Source organism: Oncorhynchus kisutch, linkage group LG4 (genome assembly GCF_002021735.2).
Source record: "Oncorhynchus kisutch isolate 150728-3 linkage group LG4, Okis_V2, whole genome shotgun sequence".
NCBI lineage: Eukaryota > Metazoa > Chordata > Actinopteri > Salmoniformes > Salmonidae > Oncorhynchus > Oncorhynchus kisutch.
In genome coordinates this window covers 66,153,302-66,176,289 of record NC_034177.2, presented here as the reverse complement: position 1 = coordinate 66,176,289, position 22,988 = coordinate 66,153,302, and the positions used below count along the sequence as shown (strand labels likewise).

General features: G+C 42.2%; 1 protein-coding gene across 1 annotated transcript in view; it reads left to right on the top strand.

Annotated features, from left to right (window-relative positions):
• The first annotated feature begins 5,458 nt into the window (after nucleotides 1-5,458).
• LOC109888961 (PDZ and LIM domain protein 7-like) overlaps nucleotides 5,459-22,988 on the top strand; it is a 63,184-nt gene continuing 45,654 nt past the window's right edge. Inside the window, exon 1 of the mRNA XM_031821801.1 lies at nucleotides 5,459-5,799. Within this exon, the coding sequence (XP_031677661.1) occupies nucleotides 5,704-5,799 (96 nt within the window). The 5' untranslated portion in view covers nucleotides 5,459-5,703. The remainder of the gene's footprint in view (nucleotides 5,800-22,988) is intronic.

The following is a 22,988-nucleotide window of genomic DNA, read 5'->3' as shown; positions in this document are numbered from 1 at the left end:
GGCCTGCCCGTTCCCCAGACCTGTATCCAATTAAACACATCTAGGACATCATGTCTCGCTCCATCCACCAACGCCACGTTGCACCACAGACTGTCCAGGAGTTGGCGGATGCTTTAGTCCAGGTCTGGGAGGAGAACCCTCAGGAGACCATCCGCCACCTCATCAGGAGCATGCTCAGGCATTGTAGGGAGGTCATACAGGCACGTGGAGGCCACACACACTACTGAGCCTCATTTTGACTTGTTTTAAGGACATTACATCAAAGTTGGATCAGCCTGTAGTGTGGTTTTCCACTTTCATTTTGAGTGTGACTCCAAATCCAGACCTCCATGGGTTGATACATTTGATTTCCATAGATAATTTTTGTGTGATTTTGTTGTCAGCACATTCAACTATGTAAAGAAAAAAGTATTTAATAAGAATATTTCATTCATTCAGATCTAGGATGTGTTATTTTAGTGTTCCCTTTATTTTTTGGAGCAGTGTGTGTGTGTGTGTGTGTGTGTGTATATATATTTTTTTTTAAATTTTATTTATTTATTTATTACCAGTTATGGGTCTAAGGTTTATTATTGTATTTATTTTTTAAGTTCACTACAAAATGTGTTTTGTGCAAACAAAGCCTGTGCTTGTTCACATTCAAATCCCTATGTAGCCTAGAGGCCTTACATGTTCTGACTTTTCAGCATGTTTGAATGGGGTCATTAGTAGGACATTTCCATTTATAACAATTTGTGAATATGCCTTTTGATATATTTAACTCACTTTTATTCTTCAATATTTCTAGTCAATATAGGCATTATATTGTCACATTATTGGCAGTTACCTTTGTTAATCAAATTATTTTCCTCATTGATAATCTACGAGTTGTTTTCCAACTATAGACAGAAAGTCTGTCTTTGCAGACAGAAATGGAACATGACTATAGTAATAACTTGTGATTCTGAGGGGCCTGGATTGTGCACATTATTATTGAGTTTCAGTCCAAGGAGGCATGTAGGTAGATGGACCACAGCCTTTGCCAGTGTTTTCCAATGTCCATTTTCAAAGCATTCCGCTCCAGGCTCTCTCTCAGGAGATGGCAGACCAGAGAGAGTGAGCACCACCCTTGAATGTCCTTTGAGTGGTGAACCATTCTTGATACAAAAGGGAAACTGTTGCGTGTGAAAAACCCAGCAGCGTTGCAGTTCTTGACACACTCAAACTGGTGCTCTTAGCACCTACTACCATACCACATTCAAAGGCACTCAAACCTTTTGTCTTGCCCATTCACACTCTGAATGGAACATATACATAATCCATGTCTCAAAAGACTCAAGGTTTATAAATCCTTCTTTAACCTGCCTCCTCCCCTTCATCTACACTGATTTTTAACAGGTGACATCATTAAGGGACCATAGCATTCACCTGGTCAGTCTGTCATAGAAAGAGCAGGTGTTCCTCATGTTTTCTATCATATCCTGAGCATAAAGTCCATGTAAGAGATATTTTCTAGCCTAGCTAACAAGATACTTATTATGCTGAGAGGTCTCTTATTATTAGCTTAGCTAAGTACAATAGCCCAGGTTGTGTTTAAGTAACATATGTAGTAGTCATGTGATGGATGCTTCACAAAAAGGCTTTGCAGTTTGCTCTGAAAATACTAATAGCAATAGGAGCAAGCTTCAGGTTTTTATGGTGTGTTTTATGGTTTTAGTGTCTGTCAAAGACAAAATTACCTTTGCCTAAACATCAGGTGGTCTAACTTTCAGAGACCCGCTGAGACCCGCTGAAAGACCCGCAGCTGATGAGACTATAGCTCTGAGCTTGTTTGAATTGGCAGGAATTGGACCACTGGTACTTAGTCTGCCCTCTCGGGAGCGTGAGTTCCAGGGAGGGCACCCAACACACTAGGATTAAACCTCCCTTTTGTGTTGGTTCTGGATGGAGGGTCAGCCTGGCTGTGTGTGTGGATTGGGATCCTGGGGAGATACGGTGAGAGTGGGTTTAATAACACAATGGCATGTGCAGACTCACAGTCGGATCCCTTCTTTTGATCCTACATTAAGTCATGGCTATTCCAAGGACATATACACGCCCCATCACATTATAGTTGACTCTACTGCTGAGGACAACGGTGAGCTACAAATAAACACACAAGCACACACAGAGAGAGAAACAATGTCTCTTAGGGATAACTCTTCCCGAAAGGTCACTCTGAATTAGATGTATTAGATCACTGATGGGGTTTGGGGCCACAAAAAATATGAACCCCATCATGAGGGGCCGCAGTAGCTCACAGGTCTGCGTACCCACATCCATACTCACACATGCAGCCTTTTGGGCAAAACATTGACAGCGGAGAGAAATATATGTTTTAGAGTTCTTTACTTCAATTCTACACATTTTGTCATGGGACGGAGAGAAATGTTTGCAGTTTTTAATATATCTGAGTGAGAATGACTAACTGATTTAAAGAAGCAATAAAACTGGCCTTCTTTTAGACGAGTTGAGTATCTGGAGCATCAGCATTTGTTACAGGCTCAAAATGGCCAGAAACAAACCACAAATGCTGATACTCCAGATACTCAACTAGTCTAAAGAAGGCCAGTTTTATTGCTTCTTTAATGAGCACAACAGTTTTCAGTTGTGCTTAACATAATTGCAAAAGGGTTTCCTAATGATCAATTAGCCTTTTAAAATGATAATCTTGGATTAGCTAACACAACGTGCCATTGGAACACAGGAGTGATGGTTGCTGATAATGGGCCTCTGTACACCTACGTGGATATTCCATAAAAAATCTGCCGTTTCCAGCTACAATAGTCATTTACAACATTAACAATGTCTACACTGTATTTCTGATCAATTTGATGTTATTTTAATGGAGAAAAAAATTATTGCTTTTCTTTCAAAAACAAGGACATTTCTAAGTGACCCCAAACTTTTGAACGGTAGTGAATGTATATTATTTTTGGGGTAACTCAGTCGGGGTCTCAACTTGTTGAGAGTTAGAATAGTAGAATACACAAGGTGCAAAGTGACCCCAAACTTTTGAATGGTAGTGTGTGTATGCGTGTGTGTGTGTGTATATATATAGAATATCACTCAAAAGTATGAGGACTCCCTTTCAAATTAGTGGATTCGTCTATTTCAGCCACACCCGTTGCTGACAGGTGTTTGATATCGAGCCCAGGGGGTAGGCCACCAGTTGCCCATCTCTGTATTAGGTGATGCTGCACTGTAGTTCACATCATATCAGAGGTTGGACTCTCACTTATCCCAGCCAGACTCCCAGGAGAGTCATTCAGTGGAGTGAATGACTGCCAAACATAATCAAAGGTTTCTTTCACCGTCTTCACTCTTTCCAACGTATTCCTCCGTTGACAATGAGAGATAAACTTAGTGCATGTGACGTCTCTTTAGGAGGGTGTCAACCAAATTAGACTGGGTTTCAGATTGGGGAGCGAGCCCTTAATTATTATCTCTTGTCCTGTGTTGTGTCAGTACACAGCCCCTGTGACACACTACCCTGCCTGCCTGCCTGCCTGTATCAGAACACTGCTCTTATCGTGGCAGGGCATGGCCGCATGATCCGGCTTGTTCTTTTCCCAGAACTACACTACCTAGATCCTCTTTGGGTTCTGAACGCACAGTACCAGTCAAAAGTTTGGACACCCCTACTCATTCAAGGGCCTCTCTTTGTTTTGACTGTTTTCTACATTGTAGAATAATAGTGAAGACATCAAAACGATGAAATAACACATCTGGAATCATGTAGTAACCAAACAAGTGTTAAACAAATCAAAATATACTTTAGATTCTTCAAAGTAGCCACCTTTTGCCTTAGTGATTGTGGAGGCTAGGTCTTCTGATGCAGCACTCCATCACTCTCCTTCTTGGTCAAATACCCCTTACACAGGGATGTCGTATCTCTGCAGAATGTGGTGGTAGCCATGCTGGTTGTGTGCCTTGAATTCTAAATAAATCACTGACAGTGTCACCGGCAAAGCACCATCACACCACCTCCTCCATGCTTCGCAGTGGGAACCACACATGCAGAGATCATCCTTTCACCTACTCTGTGTCTCACAAAGACACTGCGGTGGGAACCAAAAATCTCAAATTTGGGCTCATCAGACCAAAGGACAGATTTGGTCTAATGTCCATTGTTCGGGTTTTTTGGCCCAAGCAAGTGTCTTCTTCTTATTATTGGTGTCCTTTTAGTAGTGGTTTCTTTGCAGCAATTTGTTTGTGAATGCCTGTTTTCTCCTCTGAACAGTTGATGTTGAGATGTCTGTTACTTGAACTCTGAAGGATTTATTTGGGCTGCAATTTCTGAGGCTGCTATCCTCTGCAGCAGAGGTAACTCCAGGTCTTCCTTTCCTGTGGCATTCCTCATGAGAATCATTCATCATAGAGCTTTGTGGTTTTTGCGACAGCCCTTGAACAAACGTTCAAAGTTCTTGAAATTTTCCGCATTGACTGACCTTCATGTCTTAAGGTAATGATGGCCTGTCGTTTCTCTTTGCTTATTTGAGCTGTTCTTGCCATAAAATTGAGTTGGTATTTTACCAAATAGGGCAATCTTCTGTATACCACCCCTACCTTGTCACAGCACAACTGATTGGCTCAAACACATTAAGCAGGAAAGAAATTCCACAAATTAACTTTTAACAAGGCACACCTGTTAATTGAAATGCATTCCAGGTGACTACCTCATGAAGTTGGTTGAGAGAATGCCAAGAGTGTGCAAAGCTGTTGTCAAGGCAAAGGGTGGGTAGTTTGAAGAATATCAAATATATACAATACATTTTGATTTGTTTAACACTTTTTTTTGGTTACTACATGTCTTCTATAATGTAGAAAATAGTAAAAACAATGGAAAAACCTTGAATGAGTTGGTGTGTCCAGACTTTTGACTGGTACTGTATGGTGTACAAAGAAGTGTCTTTTTGTTCCACAATGCCAAATTTAATGGACTCGGATGGTGGTCAGTTTTTAACCTGTTGCTCAACTGTTGAGAATCTAAACTGGGGTAGATTGTTGTGGAAGTGGAGCACATGGAGAAATCAAACAGGATCAAACCTTAGCCTCGCGTTAACAATCAAGACTATGTCTTTTGCAACCTGTGTACTGTTACTGTAATATTAACGAGATGTTTCCTGAAACCACCCACATTGTGAGGTGTTGACGAGACACGGTTTTGGGAAGACCCTAGTCTGGAGTTGGCCTAGGAAGAGGCTATATTAGCCCCGTGAAACATGGCATGCCTGGCGTGCTGGGTGTTCCCTTACATGCCATATAAGGGACCCCCCCCCCCTCCTCCCACTGCCACTGTGCTATTGCTTTCTGTAGAGGGGTGACTATTCTTAGGCTGTCACTTCAGCTCATCTAAACAGGCAAGACCTCTCTTCCTCTGGCTCTCTACTCTCTTCTGTCTCTCTTTCTCTCATTATTTAAAACTGGTTAGGTGTGAATAACATATTTGTCTGTGGCTGAACTGGGTTGGTTTTTAATTTGCTGTGCTCCCAGTCTCATTTGACATTTCGGGGAGATATTGTATCTTTTTTTTTTTGTCCTCACCTGTACTTCTATTTTTTTTGCACCTTTTTTTCTGCTTTCAGAGGCTACTTGGCTCCTGCCCCACCCCCTCTACCTCCATTTTTGGACGCCACTTTGCAGGAAGATTAAACCACACAAGCAATCAAAGCCTTTGGAAGAATGAGTAGCTACAATATTTCTCTGAGTGGGCCGGCCCCATGGGGCTTCCGATTGCAGGGAGGCAAGGACTTCAACATGCCCCTGACCATCTCCAGGGTAAGAGCTTGATTCAACCAATTCAAAGTACATATAACCATACTTTGTGTACACACACACACACATGAAGATATTTCTCCATCCCATAGCCCATGTGTCTTTTGACCAATGAGACGATCCTTTGTCCTGCATTAAGCTTGAATCTCAATGTTGTGGTTTACATAACGGTCGGTGCTTGACGCAGTCACCCAACCCTTGTATGACGTCAAGTATTGTATTACTGCTACGGTACTAGTACAGTACTTGTGGGTATGTTAAACATGGTAGTCCTTTTTGGGAAGTTTGGTTGATTTGATAGATTGTTTGGGATGCAGTGTTTATTGTAGTAGTTTCAATACATTTGTCTCATTGGTTGGTATCATTGTGTGGTATTGACAATTCAGTGATAAAGCTTGGCATTTGCTGAAGTCTGAGGCTTTGTTGTTTTTGACCTTTTCCTGTAGTAGTATGTTCACCTTACACATTGTAAAGGCCTAAAGGTCATGCATAAAATGATGCCAAAACTCTGCCATGTGAACCTAGAAACCGAAATTGGTGGATGGGTGAGGATGTCGGCCAACTTGTGTATTTTCAGTCTGGAATCGTGGCACGACGTACATAGTTACTTCAGTTGCTACTCCAGGTGTGGTTATGCCTTTTTGAGTGTTTTGCGTTTGTGCTGTCACGACCCAATATGTGGGTTCATTGCCATTTCCTCGCCAAAAACTGAACCAATTGTTTTTGTTACACCCTGTAATTTTGAGGTTTCGAGGTGTATTTCCCCACTTTGTTTTAGCACCGCAAGTAAGAGGTGTTGTGACCTGAATATTATAGTATCAATTTTCAATGAACATCTCTTCTAAGAACATCAATCTATCAGTGCCATTCAAACAGATATTTGTAGAAGAGATATTTCTTAGAAGAAATGAGGAAACTGGAATAATAGGAGTCTGGTATGTGTGCTCTGGTGTGTATTCCTGAAGCATATGTGTTCATAGCGGGTGCATCTTTGGATATATGTGCATAACTCACTTGTAGATTACCTTGACAGTATGTTAGGACTGGTGACTGTAAATGTTAGTGTGTGTGTGTGTGTGTGTGTGTGTGTGTGTGTGTGTGTGTGTGTGTGTGTGTGTGTGTGTGTGTGTGTGTGTGTGTGTGTGTGCGCGCGCGCACGCAGATCCTTTTCTATTCCTAGGCCCCAGGTGAGGAAAGTCTCTCCACTCAGTTGTGTGACTGACTGGCATTAGAGGAACCTGAGGTTGGAGAAAATAGAGGCATATAATTAGACCCAGGGGTGTCAAACAGTGGCAGTTGGATGTGCTCCACACTGAAAGGATTCAATGGCGTTCCGTCACCCATCCAAACATACATTGTGGCCACAGAACAATGTTCACTGGACAGGCTCTCCATTTATCCCTCTACGGTGATGAAGACTCCCTGTCATGGACTGGTTTTCAGCACCCACACCGCAGAATAGAAAGATGCACAGCCAGATGCCGTGCCTGTCAAAGTCATGTCTCTGTCTTTGCTCTGTCTCTGCACATCAGAGAGGCAGAAGTTGGCATGGAGAATGCAGCTATTTCCAAATCAACCTATTGCCCCTTCTCCTTACTTGATCTGAAAGGATTGGAGAAGTGTAAGCCACACAGGAAAAAGTCCACCTACTGTAGCATTTCAAAGGGCAAAGTAGTATAGCTATTACTATTGTTAATACAGTCCTTTCAGATCTACAGGAAGTGGATAGGGATAGGGGCAAGGGGTCCATTTGGAATTGGGGCATACATGTAGCCTCAGCACACACTAACTTTGATTTCAGTGAGCCTTTAGAACTGGTTGTTGAATACCTTACTGTACAGTCTTGTATAGAGGAGGCCTTCAAGCTGGGCTCTCCAGTCGGCAGCACAGGAGCACAAGGCCCAGTCACTCAGCACTCTGACAGGTGGAGAGGAACTTCCGCCTGCTTAGAGCTGCTGCTCCCGCCTATAAATAGTTCCTGTCCCACCGGTGGACAATGCTGTTTGTTTGGGTGGTCCATGACTGCTGTCTTTTTTTTTTCCATAGCCAGGTGTGACAGAATGTGTGTTGTGTTGTAGCCTACATACTTTGCGTGCACTGTATGATAGAGAGGGAAGTTAAGGGGGTGGGGGGGATTGGGTTGGGTTGTTAAATTGCTGTTAAATTGCTGATGACCAAGCTGCTGCTCGTGTCACTCACATGTGACGGCCTGGACTGCAAAACCTCAGCCCTGTACACACATACTGCAACGGCTACTGTGGTGGTTCCAATTACCCATGTCATGTTACAGTATGTCCGTGATATAGCTGGCTACATAAGATCTAGCACTGTGAGACAGATCCCACAGGGCCGAGGTCTGGTTGGATGGATTATGGCTGTAAAAAGATGTGTTGTGTTATAAGGTGCTCTGTGTGCAGTACATCTCAAGCGACTTAAAACATGACTAAAATTCAAATCTGAAACATTATTATAACAGTATAGCTGTGAAGGTTGAGTAAACTTCCATGATGAGGGCACAAGTAACATTCCATTTTTGACGCTGTAGATTATTCTTCCCATTTGTCTGAATGTTTTACTGTATATTACACTGGGTTTATCAGGGTTAGAATAGTTAAAGGGATTTTCCGAGTACTTTTGTATACTTTTTAGCCAGTAGTTCTGAAAGTAGAGTTCACGAGCCAAAAGTGCTCCCCGAAAATTGCGTACATATGTGCAGATACAGTGCATTTAGCAAGTTTTTTTTATTTAACTCGGCAAGTCAGTTAAGAACACATTCTTATTTACAATGATGGCCAAGGAAAAGTGTTCAGGGGCAGAACGATTTTGACCTTGTCAGCTCGGGGATTCGATCTAGAAACCTTTCGGTTACTGGCCCAACGCTCTAACCACTAGGCTACCTGTCGCCCCGGCAAGTCAGCTAAGTGTTCAGACCCCTTGACTTATTCCACATTTTGTTATGTTATGTTATTCTAAAATGTATTTTTAAAGGTCCACAAGAACACAGTGGCCTCCATCATTCTTAAATGAAATAAGTTTGGAACCACCAAGACTCTTCCTAGAGCTGGCCACCCGGCCAAAGTAAGCAATCTGGGGAGAAGAGCCTTGCTCTCTCAACCAAGCTCGTTGGTTGAACTGGAATGGCTAGGGGGCTAGGGGAAAATGTAGGGAAAATGGCGCAGTACAGCATCCAGAAAAACAGTTTCTTTCAAACTATGGGTTTTGTGGCTCATTGAGGGAAGACTGTAATTGTGCTCAAAGACGATGACAGGGGCCATTATCTAATGTAGATATCTACAATTCCAGGAGTATCGATGAATTGTAAACATTTCACATAAACCAAACCACCGGGGTTGATTTGTATGAACTACACATTGACACATCCAACCCAAAGCAGGAGGTTTTGAAAATACTTGGTAGTCGCGAATGTTCTGGAGCATGTCTTAAACTCTAGGTCTGGCTTTGGGTATACTGGTTAAGAGCTCTATCTAACTTTATACAAAATACCTGGATCAATGACCTCTCTTCCAAAAGGTGCTAATTCATTACATTTAAAAAATATATTTTTATTCATGTGAGCTATGAATTAGACCTTTTGCATGTGAAATGTAATTTCAATTCTTGGCTCAAGTTTAAAGCATTTGAGCTCAGTCTGTTGCCTAAGATACCATGTACAGCAATGGAACAAATCAACCCCGGTGGTTTGGTTTATGTGAAATGTTTACAATTCATCGATACTCCTGGAATTGTAGATATCTACATTAGATAATGGCCCCTGTCTCGTAGAGGCGATAACAACCGTGTAGACCAGGGTTTTTGAACTCTGTTTGCCCGAGGGGCCGCATTCGGTCTTCATTTTTTTTTTTTACCTTTATTTAACTAGGCAAGTCAGTTAAGAACAAATTCTTATTTACAATGACGGCCTAGGAACCGTGGGTTAACTGCCTGTTCAGGGGCAGAACGACAGATTTGTACCTTGTCGGCTCAGGGATATGAACTTGCAACCTTTCAGTTACTAGTCCAATGCTCTAACCACTAGGCTGCCCTGCCACCCCAGTTCCTTGCCATCAACATTTGCAAACATTTGCAAAAAATTGTCCTCTCTCTAGTGTTTTTTGAATTTTTAATGCTCTCTGACTGTCTGATTATTAGTGTGCTGGACCATCAATAAACTGTATGAATGTAGCTCCATTATCATTTCTACACAGTTTCAATAAAAAATTTAAAAAATGACTCGCGGGCCGGATTGGAGCGCCCGGGCCGTAAGTTTGACACCCCTGGTGTAGAGGTGAAAACAGGAGTGATGCTAAAGCAGATACCACATGGGAAGCATGAACTTGAAACCCTGCTATAATATCAAGCAGCAGACCGTGATAAATACCTCACTCTGAGGCTGGGATGAAAATAAACCTCGTTGGAAGAGAGGCCTTTCAAAAATATTTCTGCAGTTTTCAAGTGGGACACTGAGGTTGGGATGAAAATAAACCTTGTTGGAAGAGGGGCCTTTCAAAAAAAATGTCCTCTGTTTTCAAGTGCGGCACTTAATTTGTCCACATTCCGGTCCTGGCTGGCTTGCATGTGACTTGGCTTCTTTGTGTGAGAAAAATCAGCTGCTGTCTCTGTCGTCCTCAAGAGAACGACTCATCAAATCAAACTTTATTTGTCACATGCGCCGAATACAAGTGTAGACCTTACAGTGAAATGCTTACTTACAAGCCCTTAACCAATAGTGCAGTTCAAATAGAGCTAAGAAAATGTTTACCAGATAAACATAGGTAAACAAATAAATAATAATAAAAAGTAACACAATAACAACAATATGAGGCTATATATAGGGGGTACTGGTACTGAGTCAGTGGGCGGGGGTACAGGTTAGTTGAGGTAATTTGTACATGTAGGTGGGGGTGAAGTGAATATGCATAGATAAAAACAGCGAGGAGCAGCAATGTTCAAAACAAATGGAGGGGGGGCCAATGTAAATAGTCTGGTGGTCGTTTGATTAATTGTTCAGCTGTCTTATGGCTTGGGTGTAGTAGCTGTTGAGGAGCCTTTTTGTCCTAGACTTGGCGCTCCAGTACCGCTTAACATGCGGTAGCAGAGAAAACAGTCTATGACTTGGGTGACTGGAGTCTCTGACAATTTTATGGTCTTTCCTCTGACACCGCCTATTATATAGGTCCTGGATGACAGGAAGTTTGGCCCCAGTGATGTACTGGGCAGTACGCACTACCCTCTGTAGCACCTTATGGTCAGATACTGAGCAGTTGCCATACCAGGCGGTGATGCAGCCGGTCAGGATGCTCTCGGTGGTGCAGCTGTAGAACGTTTTGAGGATCTGGGGACCCATGCCAAATCTTTTCAGTCTCCTGAGGGGGAAAAGGTGTTGTCGTGCCCTCTTCACGACTGTCTTGGTGTGTTTGGACCATGATATTTCGTTGGTGATGTTGACACCAAGGAACTTGTAACTCTCGACCCGCTACACTACAGCCCCGTCATTCTTAATGGGGGCCTGTTCAGCCCGCCTTTTCCTGTAGTTCCTCGGATGTGAGTCACCATTTTATTGGATTATAAATTCACCATAGTTATGAGGGAGCACTGTGACATTTCCTTTTAATATTGGACTGCTATTAAAAACTAATGTGGCCTTCATAAGATGTCTGAGAGAAATGTCAGCAAGGAGATCCATTAACTCGGAATGCAAAATGTGTACATAGCAAATCTCTGGGGTACAGTAAGGAGAATAGCACTGAATTGGAAAAGGGCCATACCTAGGTAGTTGTATAATTGAAATGTGTCTTCCGCATTTAACCCTGAATCAGAGAGGTGTGGGGGGCTGCCTTAATTGACATCCACATCATCGGCGCCCGGGAAACAGTGGGTTAACTGCCTTGCTCAGGGGCAGAACGACAGATCTTTTTTTTTTTACTTGTCAGCTCAGGGATTCGATCCTGCAACCTTTCGGTTACTGGCCCAACACTCCTACCCACGCGATTGAGAGGCACATGCAGGATTGCTGGTTGTGATATACAGTGCCTTGCGAAAGTATTCGGCCCCCTTGAACTTTGCGACCTTTTGCCACATTTCAGGCTTCAAACATAAAGATATAAAACTGTATTTTTTTGTGAAGAATCAACAACAAGTGGGACACAATCATGAAGTGGAACGACATTTATTGGATATTTCAAACTTTTTTAACAAATCAAAAACTGAAAATTGGAAAATTATTCAGCCCCCTTAAGTTAATACTTTGTAGCGCCACCTTTTGCTGCGATTACAGCTATAAGTCGCTTGGGGTATGTCTCTATCAGTTTTGCACATCGAGAGACTGAAATTTTTCCCATTCCTCCTTGCAAAACAGCTCGAGCTCAGTGAGGTTGGATGGAGAGCATTTGTGAACAGCAGTTTTCAGTTCTTTCCACAGATTCTCGATTGGATTCAGGTCTGGACTTTGACTTGGCCATTCTAACACCTGGATATGTTTATTTTTGAACCATTCCATTGTAGATTTTGCTTTATGTTTTGGATCATTGTCTTGTTGGAAGACAAATCTCCATCCCAGTCTCAGGTCTTTTGCAGACTCCATCAGGTTTTCTTCCAGAATGGTCCTGTATTTGGCTCCATCCATCTTCCCATCAATTTTAACCATCTTCCCTGTCCCTGCTGAAGAAAAGCAGGCCCAAACCATGATGCTGCCACCACCATGTTTGACAGTGGGGATGGTGTTTTCAGGGTGATGAGCTGGGTTGCTTTTACGCCAAACATAATGTTTTGCATTGTTGCCAAAAAGTTACATTTTGGTTTCATCTGACCAGAGCACCTTCTTCCACATGTTTGGTGTGTCTCCGAGGTGGCTTGTGGCAAACTTTAAACAACACTTTTTATGGATATCTTTAAGAAATGGCTTTCTTCTTGCCACTCTTCCATAAAGGCCAGATTTGTGCAATATACGACTGATTGTTGTCCTATGGACAGAGTCTCCCACCTCAGCTGTAGATCTCTGCAGTTCATCCAGAGTGATCATGGGCCTCTTGGCTGCATCTCTGATCAGTCTTCTCCTTGTATGAGCTGAAAGTTTAGAGGGACGGCCAGGTCTTGGTAGATTTGCAGTGGTCTGATACTCCTTCCATTTCAATATTATCGCTTGCACAGTGCTCCTTGGGATGTTTAAAGCTTGGGAAATCTTTTTGTATCCAAATCCGGCTTTAAACTTCTTCACAACAGTATCTCGGACCTGCCTGGTGTGTTCCTTGTTCTTCATGATGCTCTCTGCGCTTTTAACGGACCTCTGAGACTATCACAGTGCAGGTGCATTCATACAGAGACTTGATTACACACAGGTGGATTGTATTTATCATCATTAGTCATTTAGGTCAACATTGGATCATTCAGAGATCCTCACTGAACTTCTGGAGAGAGTTTGCTGCACTGAAAGTAAAGGGGCTGAATAATTTTGCACGCCCAATTTTTCAGTTTTTGATTTGTTAAAAAAGTTTGAAATATACAATAAATGTCATTCCACTTCATGATTGTGTCCCACTTGTTGTCGATTCTTCACAAAAAATACAGTTTTATATCTTTATGTTTAAAGCCTGAAATGTGGCAAAAGGTCGCAAAGTTCAAGGGGGCCGAATACTTTCGCAAGGCACTGTAATCCTTTCTATTCTGCGTTGCCTGTTAGGACACCTTGGCTCGCAACAATTCATGTTATCAAGAAGTTTATGGGACTCATGAAAGTGATTAAAACAAAATGTAATTTATTTGAGCTTCTTCGACTGTCCTCCAATATAGCCTCAGAAGATCACGTGTTTACAACAGGCTTTAATCTGATCTGTAATAATCCTTTACGGAAATTCTGTTTGCAGTTTGCGGCCTCAGCTGTGTCATGCTGCTATTAAAATGTGTCTCTTCTCCTCCCCTGGGCAGTGGCCTAGGTTGTTGAGTTTCGAGTGTCTTCTTACCTTCCGCAATAGTATTTGTTTCAATTGAGGGAGGGCTGGTTATCCAACACAGAAGGGCTCATCTGACAGTTTTAGTTGAAGCTTCTTGGCTATAGTATGTTGCGGTAAAGTGGTCATTGCTTACGGCCTTTAGTCTGGCTGTGAGATTTGATATTGACAGATGAACACATCCCCTGGAGTGGATGCGGGTGATTATGTTCTTTCTGTTTGAGTGTCGGCCCGAGATCGAGGTCAAATGGGGCCATGCTTTTCAAACTTTAGAGTCATTGCCTCTCATACACTGATCCTCATGTTGGGTATGTGACCCTGTCTGTGACAAGGTGGATTTGACGAGCTGATTCGTTCATTCAAATCAGTAAATACAGTACACCATCCAGCCATCACTAAACGCGTCTAATTATCTTAACGTAGGCTAAATGCAACCTTGTGTGAGGGTGAAGCACATCATGTTTATAGGCAATATCTAGTAGAATAGCACTGTCTGTTTTACCCTTGGACCGCTGAATTGTAAACCTTTGTAGAGCGTCGGCCTTGTAGATTTGCCATAAATCCGTGTCATACACTAGACTAAAATACTGTACCTGTCTTAGAATCAGCAGACAAGGCACACCCTCTAAACCCATCTGGTGTACATTAGATGAATGTCAAACTCCTCCCCTTGCCCCCAGGATCTAACAAGGTCTGCTTGATGCAGTTTGTACCCTTTCAATTTACTGTGCGGTCTGAATTCCCCCACTTCTCCGAATCCATACGGGTTTATGTATAGTTTTATGGGCCGTATCTTCCTCCCCAGTTAAATAGTTTTATGGGCCGTATCTTCCTCCCCAGTTAAATTCCCTCTTCCTATCAATCAAGCTCGCTGCAACTCTAAACAAGATGTAACCCTCCCCCCACAGTAGCAGACTGAAGATTGAGGTCCTGAGCAGTCAGTAGGCTGCTGACTCAGTCTGATAACGTGTCTGTGATGTTAGCCCGGGTCTCACAGGCCTCTGCATTCCAGCACCCCCCCCCCCCACCCCAGGCCTGTGGTACGAGAGTCAGTGACTGGGGCTGCTGACAGGCAAGGCTGTTTTTAGCAAACCACTGAAGGTCAGCGCTGCTCGGCAGATTGTGAGGGCTATATATACCAACAGTGCCCACCTCCAACCCTTCAGGGGTCAGGGGACCGGGTTGGGACTCAGCCTCTCTTAGCTGTCCATTGGTGTCAGCGGTGGGTTAATGTCTCCTGGAGCCTATGATGGCTGTGTTCTCATGGTGTTTAATTGCTGTTACTGTTGACCTGTGAAGAAGCATTGATGCTTTCCCAAGGCAGACTAGGACTGCTGGGTAGAGCAGTGGTGTGGGGGATAGGATATCGGGTCACCCTGATTCTTTTTGCGCTTGCTAGCAGAAACTAACCTAAGACTCAAGCTTTGGTCTTCAAGTATGTGGCTTGTAAAATTACACATATTTTGGACAAATGAAACACTATATTCTGTGTAAATTTGGTGTAGACCTTATTTTCCCCTGAAATGAATACCGTACTAGCAAGGGAACTTCTGGGTTTTTAAGTGTTTCCCTCTCATAAACCTGTTGTTAATTTATGTAAAAGCATTGCGTGTACTTTTGAAACCTCAGAAGGATCTTGTGAAAGAGCAGTTTGAATTAATACGTATTGAATCAAATGTGTTGGGGACACATAGATGAATCAAATGTGTTGGGGACACATAGATGAATCAAATGAGTTGGGGACACATAGATGAATCAAATCAGAAGTTCTGTGTCATGATAAGTGGACAAACCCATAATGAACAAAATATGAATCAAACCATGATCTGATGAAGCGATTACATCGTGGCAGACCAGTGAAACTGTGATACAAGTGTGGGGCCTCATTTCAGCATATCGATACTGTAGCTCTTCGGCTGGCAATCACTCTTTCTTTAGTTAGCTACTGTACTTTTGACTCTTTGCGGATTTCCCTCTTTCTTTCTCTCTCTATTTTGTTCCCTTTTGCCTTTATCTCTTTCGCCTTTATCTCTTTCAAGTCAAAGGGCTTTATTGGCAACATATGTTATAGATAATAAACAAAAGTGAAATAAATAAGGAACAGTGAACACTCATAAACCTTCCAAAGGAATAGAGACATTTGAAATGTCATTATGGCTATATATTCCTTCTCTCTGTCTCTGTGTGTGTGCCCCCACCTTCCTGCATGGTCTTTGCCTGGCCCATAGAACAGGCCAGTCCTTTGTGTGTTGTGAGTGCACAGGAGATTTGAGCTGGCATATCAGCCAGCCATTCACCCAGATATCAATAGACCAGAGTCGGGGTGGAGGGTTAGTACAAGTTTTGTGAGCCTGTTGGTAATCCACTCCTCACCCTCTCTCTCAAGCCCTTTGTTTTTCCTGGTTGCCCCAACATTTCTTCTTCTTATTTGCTTGGTGGCTCCAGTGAGAAACAGAAGTTTCAATGAACTTGGATTTTGTAGCTTATTTAGTCAGCGGGGGGAAGTTTTCCATTTTAGTCATCATTGGGGGAAAGATTGTCTAAAAAATGGAGCAACACCTGTTGCATGTTTTACTCCAGTAGCATTGTAATCACTGTGTTATCTCATTTCCTGCATTATTACGGCGTGACCCTGATGGTCAACTTGACTGTAAGATGTCACTAGTAACTCTTTGATCAAACTATCTTGTCCTCTATGGCACCAATTGTAATATAGTTGACTTGACTGACCAGTGGAGCACAAACACCATTGTAAATACAACGTATATTCAATCAAATGTATTCATAAAGCCCTTTTTACATCAGCCGATGTCACAAAGTGCTGTACAGAAACCCAGCCTAAAACCCCAAACAGCAAGCAATGCAGATGTAGAAGTACGTTGGCTAGGAAAAACTCCCTAGGAAGGCCAGAACCTAGGAAGAAACCTTGAGAGGAACCAGGCTATGAGGGGTGGCTAGTCCTCTTCTGGCTGTGCCGGGTGGAGATTATAACAGAACATGGTCAAGATGTTCAAACGTTCATAGATGACCAGCAGGGTCAGATAATAATAATCACAGTGGTTGTAGAGGGTGCAACAGGTCAGCACCTCAGGAGTCAATGTCAGTTGGCTTTTCATAGCCGATCATTCAGAGTTCGAGACAGCAGGTGCGGTAGAGAGAGTCCCCTCTTTGGGATGGAAGAGCACATTTATCTGTTTTATTTCCCCTTTCATACTTCAGCTACATGCACATTGTTACAACACTTGACATAGCAAATAATATAACAGTTGAAATGTCTATATTCTTTAAAGAAAATTGTGAGTGTAAAGTTTACTGTATTTATTTCCCTTGTTTATTTCAGTTTTTGTTTGTCTATTCCACTTGCCTTGACAATGAAAACATATGTTTCCAATGCCAATAAAGCCCTTTAAATTGAATAGAGAGGGGGGGGGAGCAGCTCTCAATGGACAGGGAGGGTGTGCTTTGATCCTCAAATCATAATTATTTATATAGCCCTTCTTACATCAGCTGATATCTCAAAGTGCTGTACAGAAACCCAGGCTAAAACCCCAAACAGCAAGCAATGCAGATGTAGAAGTACGGTGGCTCGGGAAAAACTCCCTAGAAAGGCCAGAACCTAGGAAGAAACCTAGAGAGGAACCAGGCTATGAGGGGTGGCCAGTCCTCTTCTGGCTGTGCCGGGTGGAGATTATAACAAAACATGGCCAAGATGTTCAAATGTTCAGAAATTACCAGCATGGTCAAATAATAATAATCACAGTGGTTGTCGAGGGTGCAGCAAGTCAGCACCTCAGGAGTAAATGTCAGTTGGCTTTTCATAGCCGATCATTAAGAGTATCTCTACCACTCCTGCTGTCTCTGGAGAGTTGAAAACAGCAGGTCTGGGACAGGTAGCACGTCCGGTGAATAGGTCAGGGTTCCATAGCCGCCGGCAGAACAGTTGAAACTGGAGCAGCAGCACAGCCAGGTGGACTGGGGACAGCAAGGAGCCATCATGACAGGTAGTCCTGAGGCATGGTCCTAGGGCTCAGGTCCTCCAAAAGAGAGAATTAGAGAGAGCATACTTAAATTCACACAGGACACCGGATAAGACAGGAGAAGTACTCCAGATATAACAGACTGACCCTAGCCCCCTGACACATAAACTACTGTAGCATAAATACTGGAGGCTGAGACAGGAGGGGTCAGGAGACACTGTGGCCTCATCCGATGATACCCCCGGACGGGGCCAAATGGGAAGGATATAACCCCACCCACTTTGCCAAGCACAGCCCCCACACCACTAGAGGGATATCTTCAACCAACAACTTACCATCCTGAGACAAGGCCAAGTATAGCCCACAAAGATCTCCGCCATGGCACAACCCAAGGGAGGACGCCAACCCAGACAGGAAGATCACGTCAGTGACTCAACCCACTCAAGTGACACACCCCTCCTAGGGACGGCATGGAAGAGCACCAGTAAGCCAGTGACTCAGCCCCTGTAATAGGGTTAGTAGCAGAGAATCCCAGTGGAAAGAGGGGAACCGGCCAGGCAGAGACAGCAAGGGCGGTTCGTTGCTCCAGTGCCTTTCCGTTCACCTTCACACTCCTGGGCCAGACTACACTCAATCATACGACCCACTGAAGAGATGAGTCTTCAGTAAAGGCTTAAAGGTTGAGACCGAGTTTGCGTCTCTCACATGGGTAGGTAGACCATTCCATAAAGAAGGAGCTCTATAGGAGAAAGTCCTACCTCTAGCTGTTTGCTTAGAAATTCTAGGGACAATTAGGAGGCCTGAGTCTTGTGACCGTAGCGTACGTGTAGGTATGTACGGCAGGACCAAATCGGAAAGATAGGTAGGAGCAAACCCATGTAATGCTTTGTAGGTTAGCAGTAAAAACCTGCCAGTCTCTCGGTTTCTCGGTCTGTCCCTATAGTCTGTCCCCTCAGACTAATGACACATTTTCAGACATTCACTGGGTACAGTTTTGATTTATTCATGGATGATGATAATAATAAATATTTAGAGGGGCTTGATCTGATTTTCTTGGGGGAGGGGGGAAACTATTTTTGTTAAAACATTGTGGCGTTTTAGTCTCTTTTTCAAATGATTATTTTAATCACAACCTTTTACATAGCAAAGCATAAATTATATTAATAAGCTCCTGTCAATTGTCCTGGACCCTGTCATAAACGATGACTGTCATCATTCTTTTCCCTCAATATTAATGTGAGAAACAGCACGGACACAATGTCTAGGAGCTTCATTAATACATTATGACTGGCTCAGGAGATTTTCCTTTACCATGATCAAGAAACACTTTATTTAGGGACAGGATTTTATGACAAATCCAGCAGTGGTTTTGGCAGTAGAATAGAAGGTCAGTTTTACCAATTGAGTGTGGAGCAATCAATAGCCATTAATGGCTATCGAAGGCTTTTGAAGGGCCTTAGATTGTGGTTTAGCAGTGACCCATCTGTAAAAATGTAGTGTACACCAGGAATGTGTACACCAGGACTCCCCACTAAATACAGCAGCAGGCTCCGTGTTTAACATTTGAACCTGTCTTGAGAATAAAGTCTTATTTACAGGATCACTGCAATATAATAAATGCCATTGTTCTTCAAATTATGTATTTTATTTTTGAAAAATAAATGGTTGTTTCTTTTGGGGGGGGGGGGGGGGGGGGCTGTTTTTCCCTTTTTTTTGCACTCAAAAGCACACTTTGTTTTAAAATGGAAAAACAACAACAAATGCATGTTTTAAGTCCACAATAATGCTTCAACCACACATCTTGGAAAATTCTGATAATATTTTTTAGGGGTGTAGTTACCCTTTAATTCAAGTGCACACCTAGCAAGAGGCTGTTGTTTATCAGTGTTTTTGTAGTGCATATGTGATGGTAGAGTTTGCAAATACTCACTGGATTGATGAAAATAATCATGATACCATTCTGCCAGGTAAGCATAGGCAACTTTGAAGTTAACATTTTAATTGAAGGTTTTTAGGAAAGCTTTTCCATCTAGACCTACCAGAAGACTGTTTTCATTAGCATCATCGCTAACGGTTACACAAAGCGGTAGATGCGCACATCATACACAGACAGGGGCATTCTCATTGCCTCTCCAGGTTAGCTGCAGGAAATACAAATCACTTAATCATTCTGTTAATGTATTAGATAGATGGATAGATATATATATATATATATCTATCAGTTGAAGTCGGAAGTTTATATACACTTAGGTTGGAGTCATTAAAACTCTTTTTTTTCAACCACTCCACACATTTCTTGTTAACAAACTATAGTTTTGTCATGTCGGGTAGGACATCTACTTTGTGCATGACACAAGTAATTTTTCCAACAATTGTTTACAGGCAGATTATTTCACTTATCACAATTCACAATTGTATCAGAATTCCAGTGGGTCAGAAGTTTACATACACCAAGTTGACTGTGCCTTTAAACAGCTTGGAAAATGTCATAAAATTATGTCATGGCTTTAGAAGCTTCTGATAGGCTAATTGACAACATTTGAGTCAATTGGGGGTGTACCTGTGGATGTATTTCAAGGCCTACCTTCAAACTCAGTGCCTCTTTGCTTGACATCATGGGAAAATCAAAAAATTGTAGACGTCCACAAGCCTGGTTCATCCTTGGGAGCAATTTCCAAGCGCCTGAAGGTACCATGTTCATAAGTACAAACAATAGTACACAAGTATAAACACCATGGGACCATGCATCTGTCATACCACTCAGGAAGGAGACGCATTCTGTCTCCTAGATATGAACATACTTTGGTGCGAAAAGTGCAAATCAATCCCAGAACAACAGCAAAGGCCCTTGTGAAGATGCTGGAGGAAACAGGTACAAAAGTATCTATATTCACAGTAAAACGAGTTCTATATCGATATAACCTGAAAGGCCGCTCGGCAAGGAAGAAGCCACTGCTCCAAAACCGCCATTAAAAAGCCAGACTACGGTTTGCAACTGCACATGGGGACAAAGATTGTACTTTTTAGAGAAATATCCTCTGATCTTATGAAACAAAAATGGAACTGTTTGGCCATAATGACCATCATTATGTTTGGAGGGAAAAGGGGGAGGCATGCAAGCCGAAGACCACCATCCCAACTGTGAAGCAGGGGTGGCAGCATCATGTTGTGGGGGTGCTTTGCTGCAGGAGGGACTGGTACACTTCACAAAATAGATGGCATCATGAGGAGGAAAATGATGTGGATATATTATAGCAACATCTCATGACATTAATCAAGAAGTTAAAGCTTGTTCGCAAATGGTTCTTCCAAATGGACAATGACCCCAAGCATACTTCCAAAGTTGTGGGAAAATGACTTAAGGACAACAAAGTCAAGGTATTGGAGTGGTCATCACAAAGCCCTGACCTCCATCCCATAGAAAATGTGTGGGCAGAACTGAAAAAGCATGTGCAAGCAAGGAGGCCTACAAACCTGACTCAGTTACACCAGCTCTGTCAGGAGGAATGGGCCAAAATTCACTCAACTTATTTTGGGAAGCTTGTGGAAGGCTACCCGAAACGGTTGACTCAAGTTAAACAATTTAAAGGCAATGCTACCAAATACTAATTGAGCGTATGTGAACTTCTGAACCACTGGGAATGTGATGAAAGAAATAAAAGCTGAAATAAATACATCTTTCTTGTTACTGGCCTACGCACAATACCCCATAATGTCAGTGGATTTCTTAAAAAAAAAAAAGAATGTATGATTAAAAAAATAAAAAGCAGACGTGTCTTGAGTCAATAAGTATTCACACCTTTTGTTATGGCAAGCCTAAATAAGTTCAGGAGTAAAGATTTGCTTAACGAGTCACATAATTTGCATGGACTCACTCTGTGTGCAGTTGTGTTATTGACTGTACGTTTGTTTATCCCATGTGTAACTCTGTTGTTTTTGTCGCACTGCTTTGCTTCATCTTGGCCAGGTCGCAGTTGTAAATGAGAACTTGTTCTCAACTTGCCTACCTGGTTAAATAAAGGTGAAATAAATAAATAAAAATAGTTATTCAAAATCATGTTAAACACCATCTCATCTCTGTACCCCACAGATACAATTATCTGTAAGGTCTCTCAGTCAAGCAGTGAATTTCAAACACAGATTTAACCACAAAGACCAGGGAGGTTTTCCAATGCCTTACAAAGAAGAACACTATTGGTAGATGGGTAGAAAAAAAGCAGACATTGAATATCCCTTTAAGCATAGTGAAGTTATTAATTACACTTTGGATGGTGTATCAATACACTCAGTCACTACAAAGATACAGGCCTCCTTCCTAACTCAGTAGCCGAAGAGGTAGGAAACCGCTCAGGGATTTCACTATGTGGCCAATGGTGTTAGAGTTTAATGGCTGTGATATATATATTTTTAGGATATATCAAAAACATTGTAGTTGACCTGAAATACTAACCTAAATGACAGTGCAAAGAGGAAGCCTGAACAGAAATAAAAAAATATTGTGGAGAAGAAATTGTTATCCCGAATACAAAGCGTTGTGTTTGGGGCAAATCTAACACATCATTGAGTACCACTCTTCATATTTTCAAACATGGTGGTGGCTGCATCATGTTATGGCTATGCTTGTCATTGATAAGGACTAGGGAGTTTTTACGATGAAAATAAACGGAATAAACTAAGCACAGGCACAATCCTAGAGGAAAACCTGGTTCAGTCTGCTTTCCAACAGACACTGGGTGGCAAAATCACCTTTCAGAAGGACAATAACCTAAAACACACAAGTTCAAATATACACTCGAGTTGCGTACCAAGCGGCCTAGTTACATTTGTGACTTAAATCAGCTTCAAAATCTATGGCAAGACTTGAAAATGTCTGTCTAGCAATGATCAACAACCTACTTGAAAAAATATATAATATTGTACAATCCAGGTGTGCAAAGCTCTTAGACTCACGCTGCCAAAGGTGATTCTAACATGAATTGACCCCGGGGGTTGAATACTTATGTAATCAAGATATATTAGTGTTTTTATTTGTTATACATTTTTTACCTATGTTAGAATTCTTCTTCCACTTTGACATTAGAGTATTTTGTGTCGATCGTTGACCAAAAAGGACAATTAAATACATTTTAATCCAACCTTGTAACACGACAATGTAAAAAAAAATCAAGGGGTGTGAATACTTTCTGAAGGTCCTGAGAATATATTTTCCAACACCGGTTAGTTCCAGTTCCCTGTTGGTGTGTGTTTTAAATGAACTCTTCACAGTGGTCTC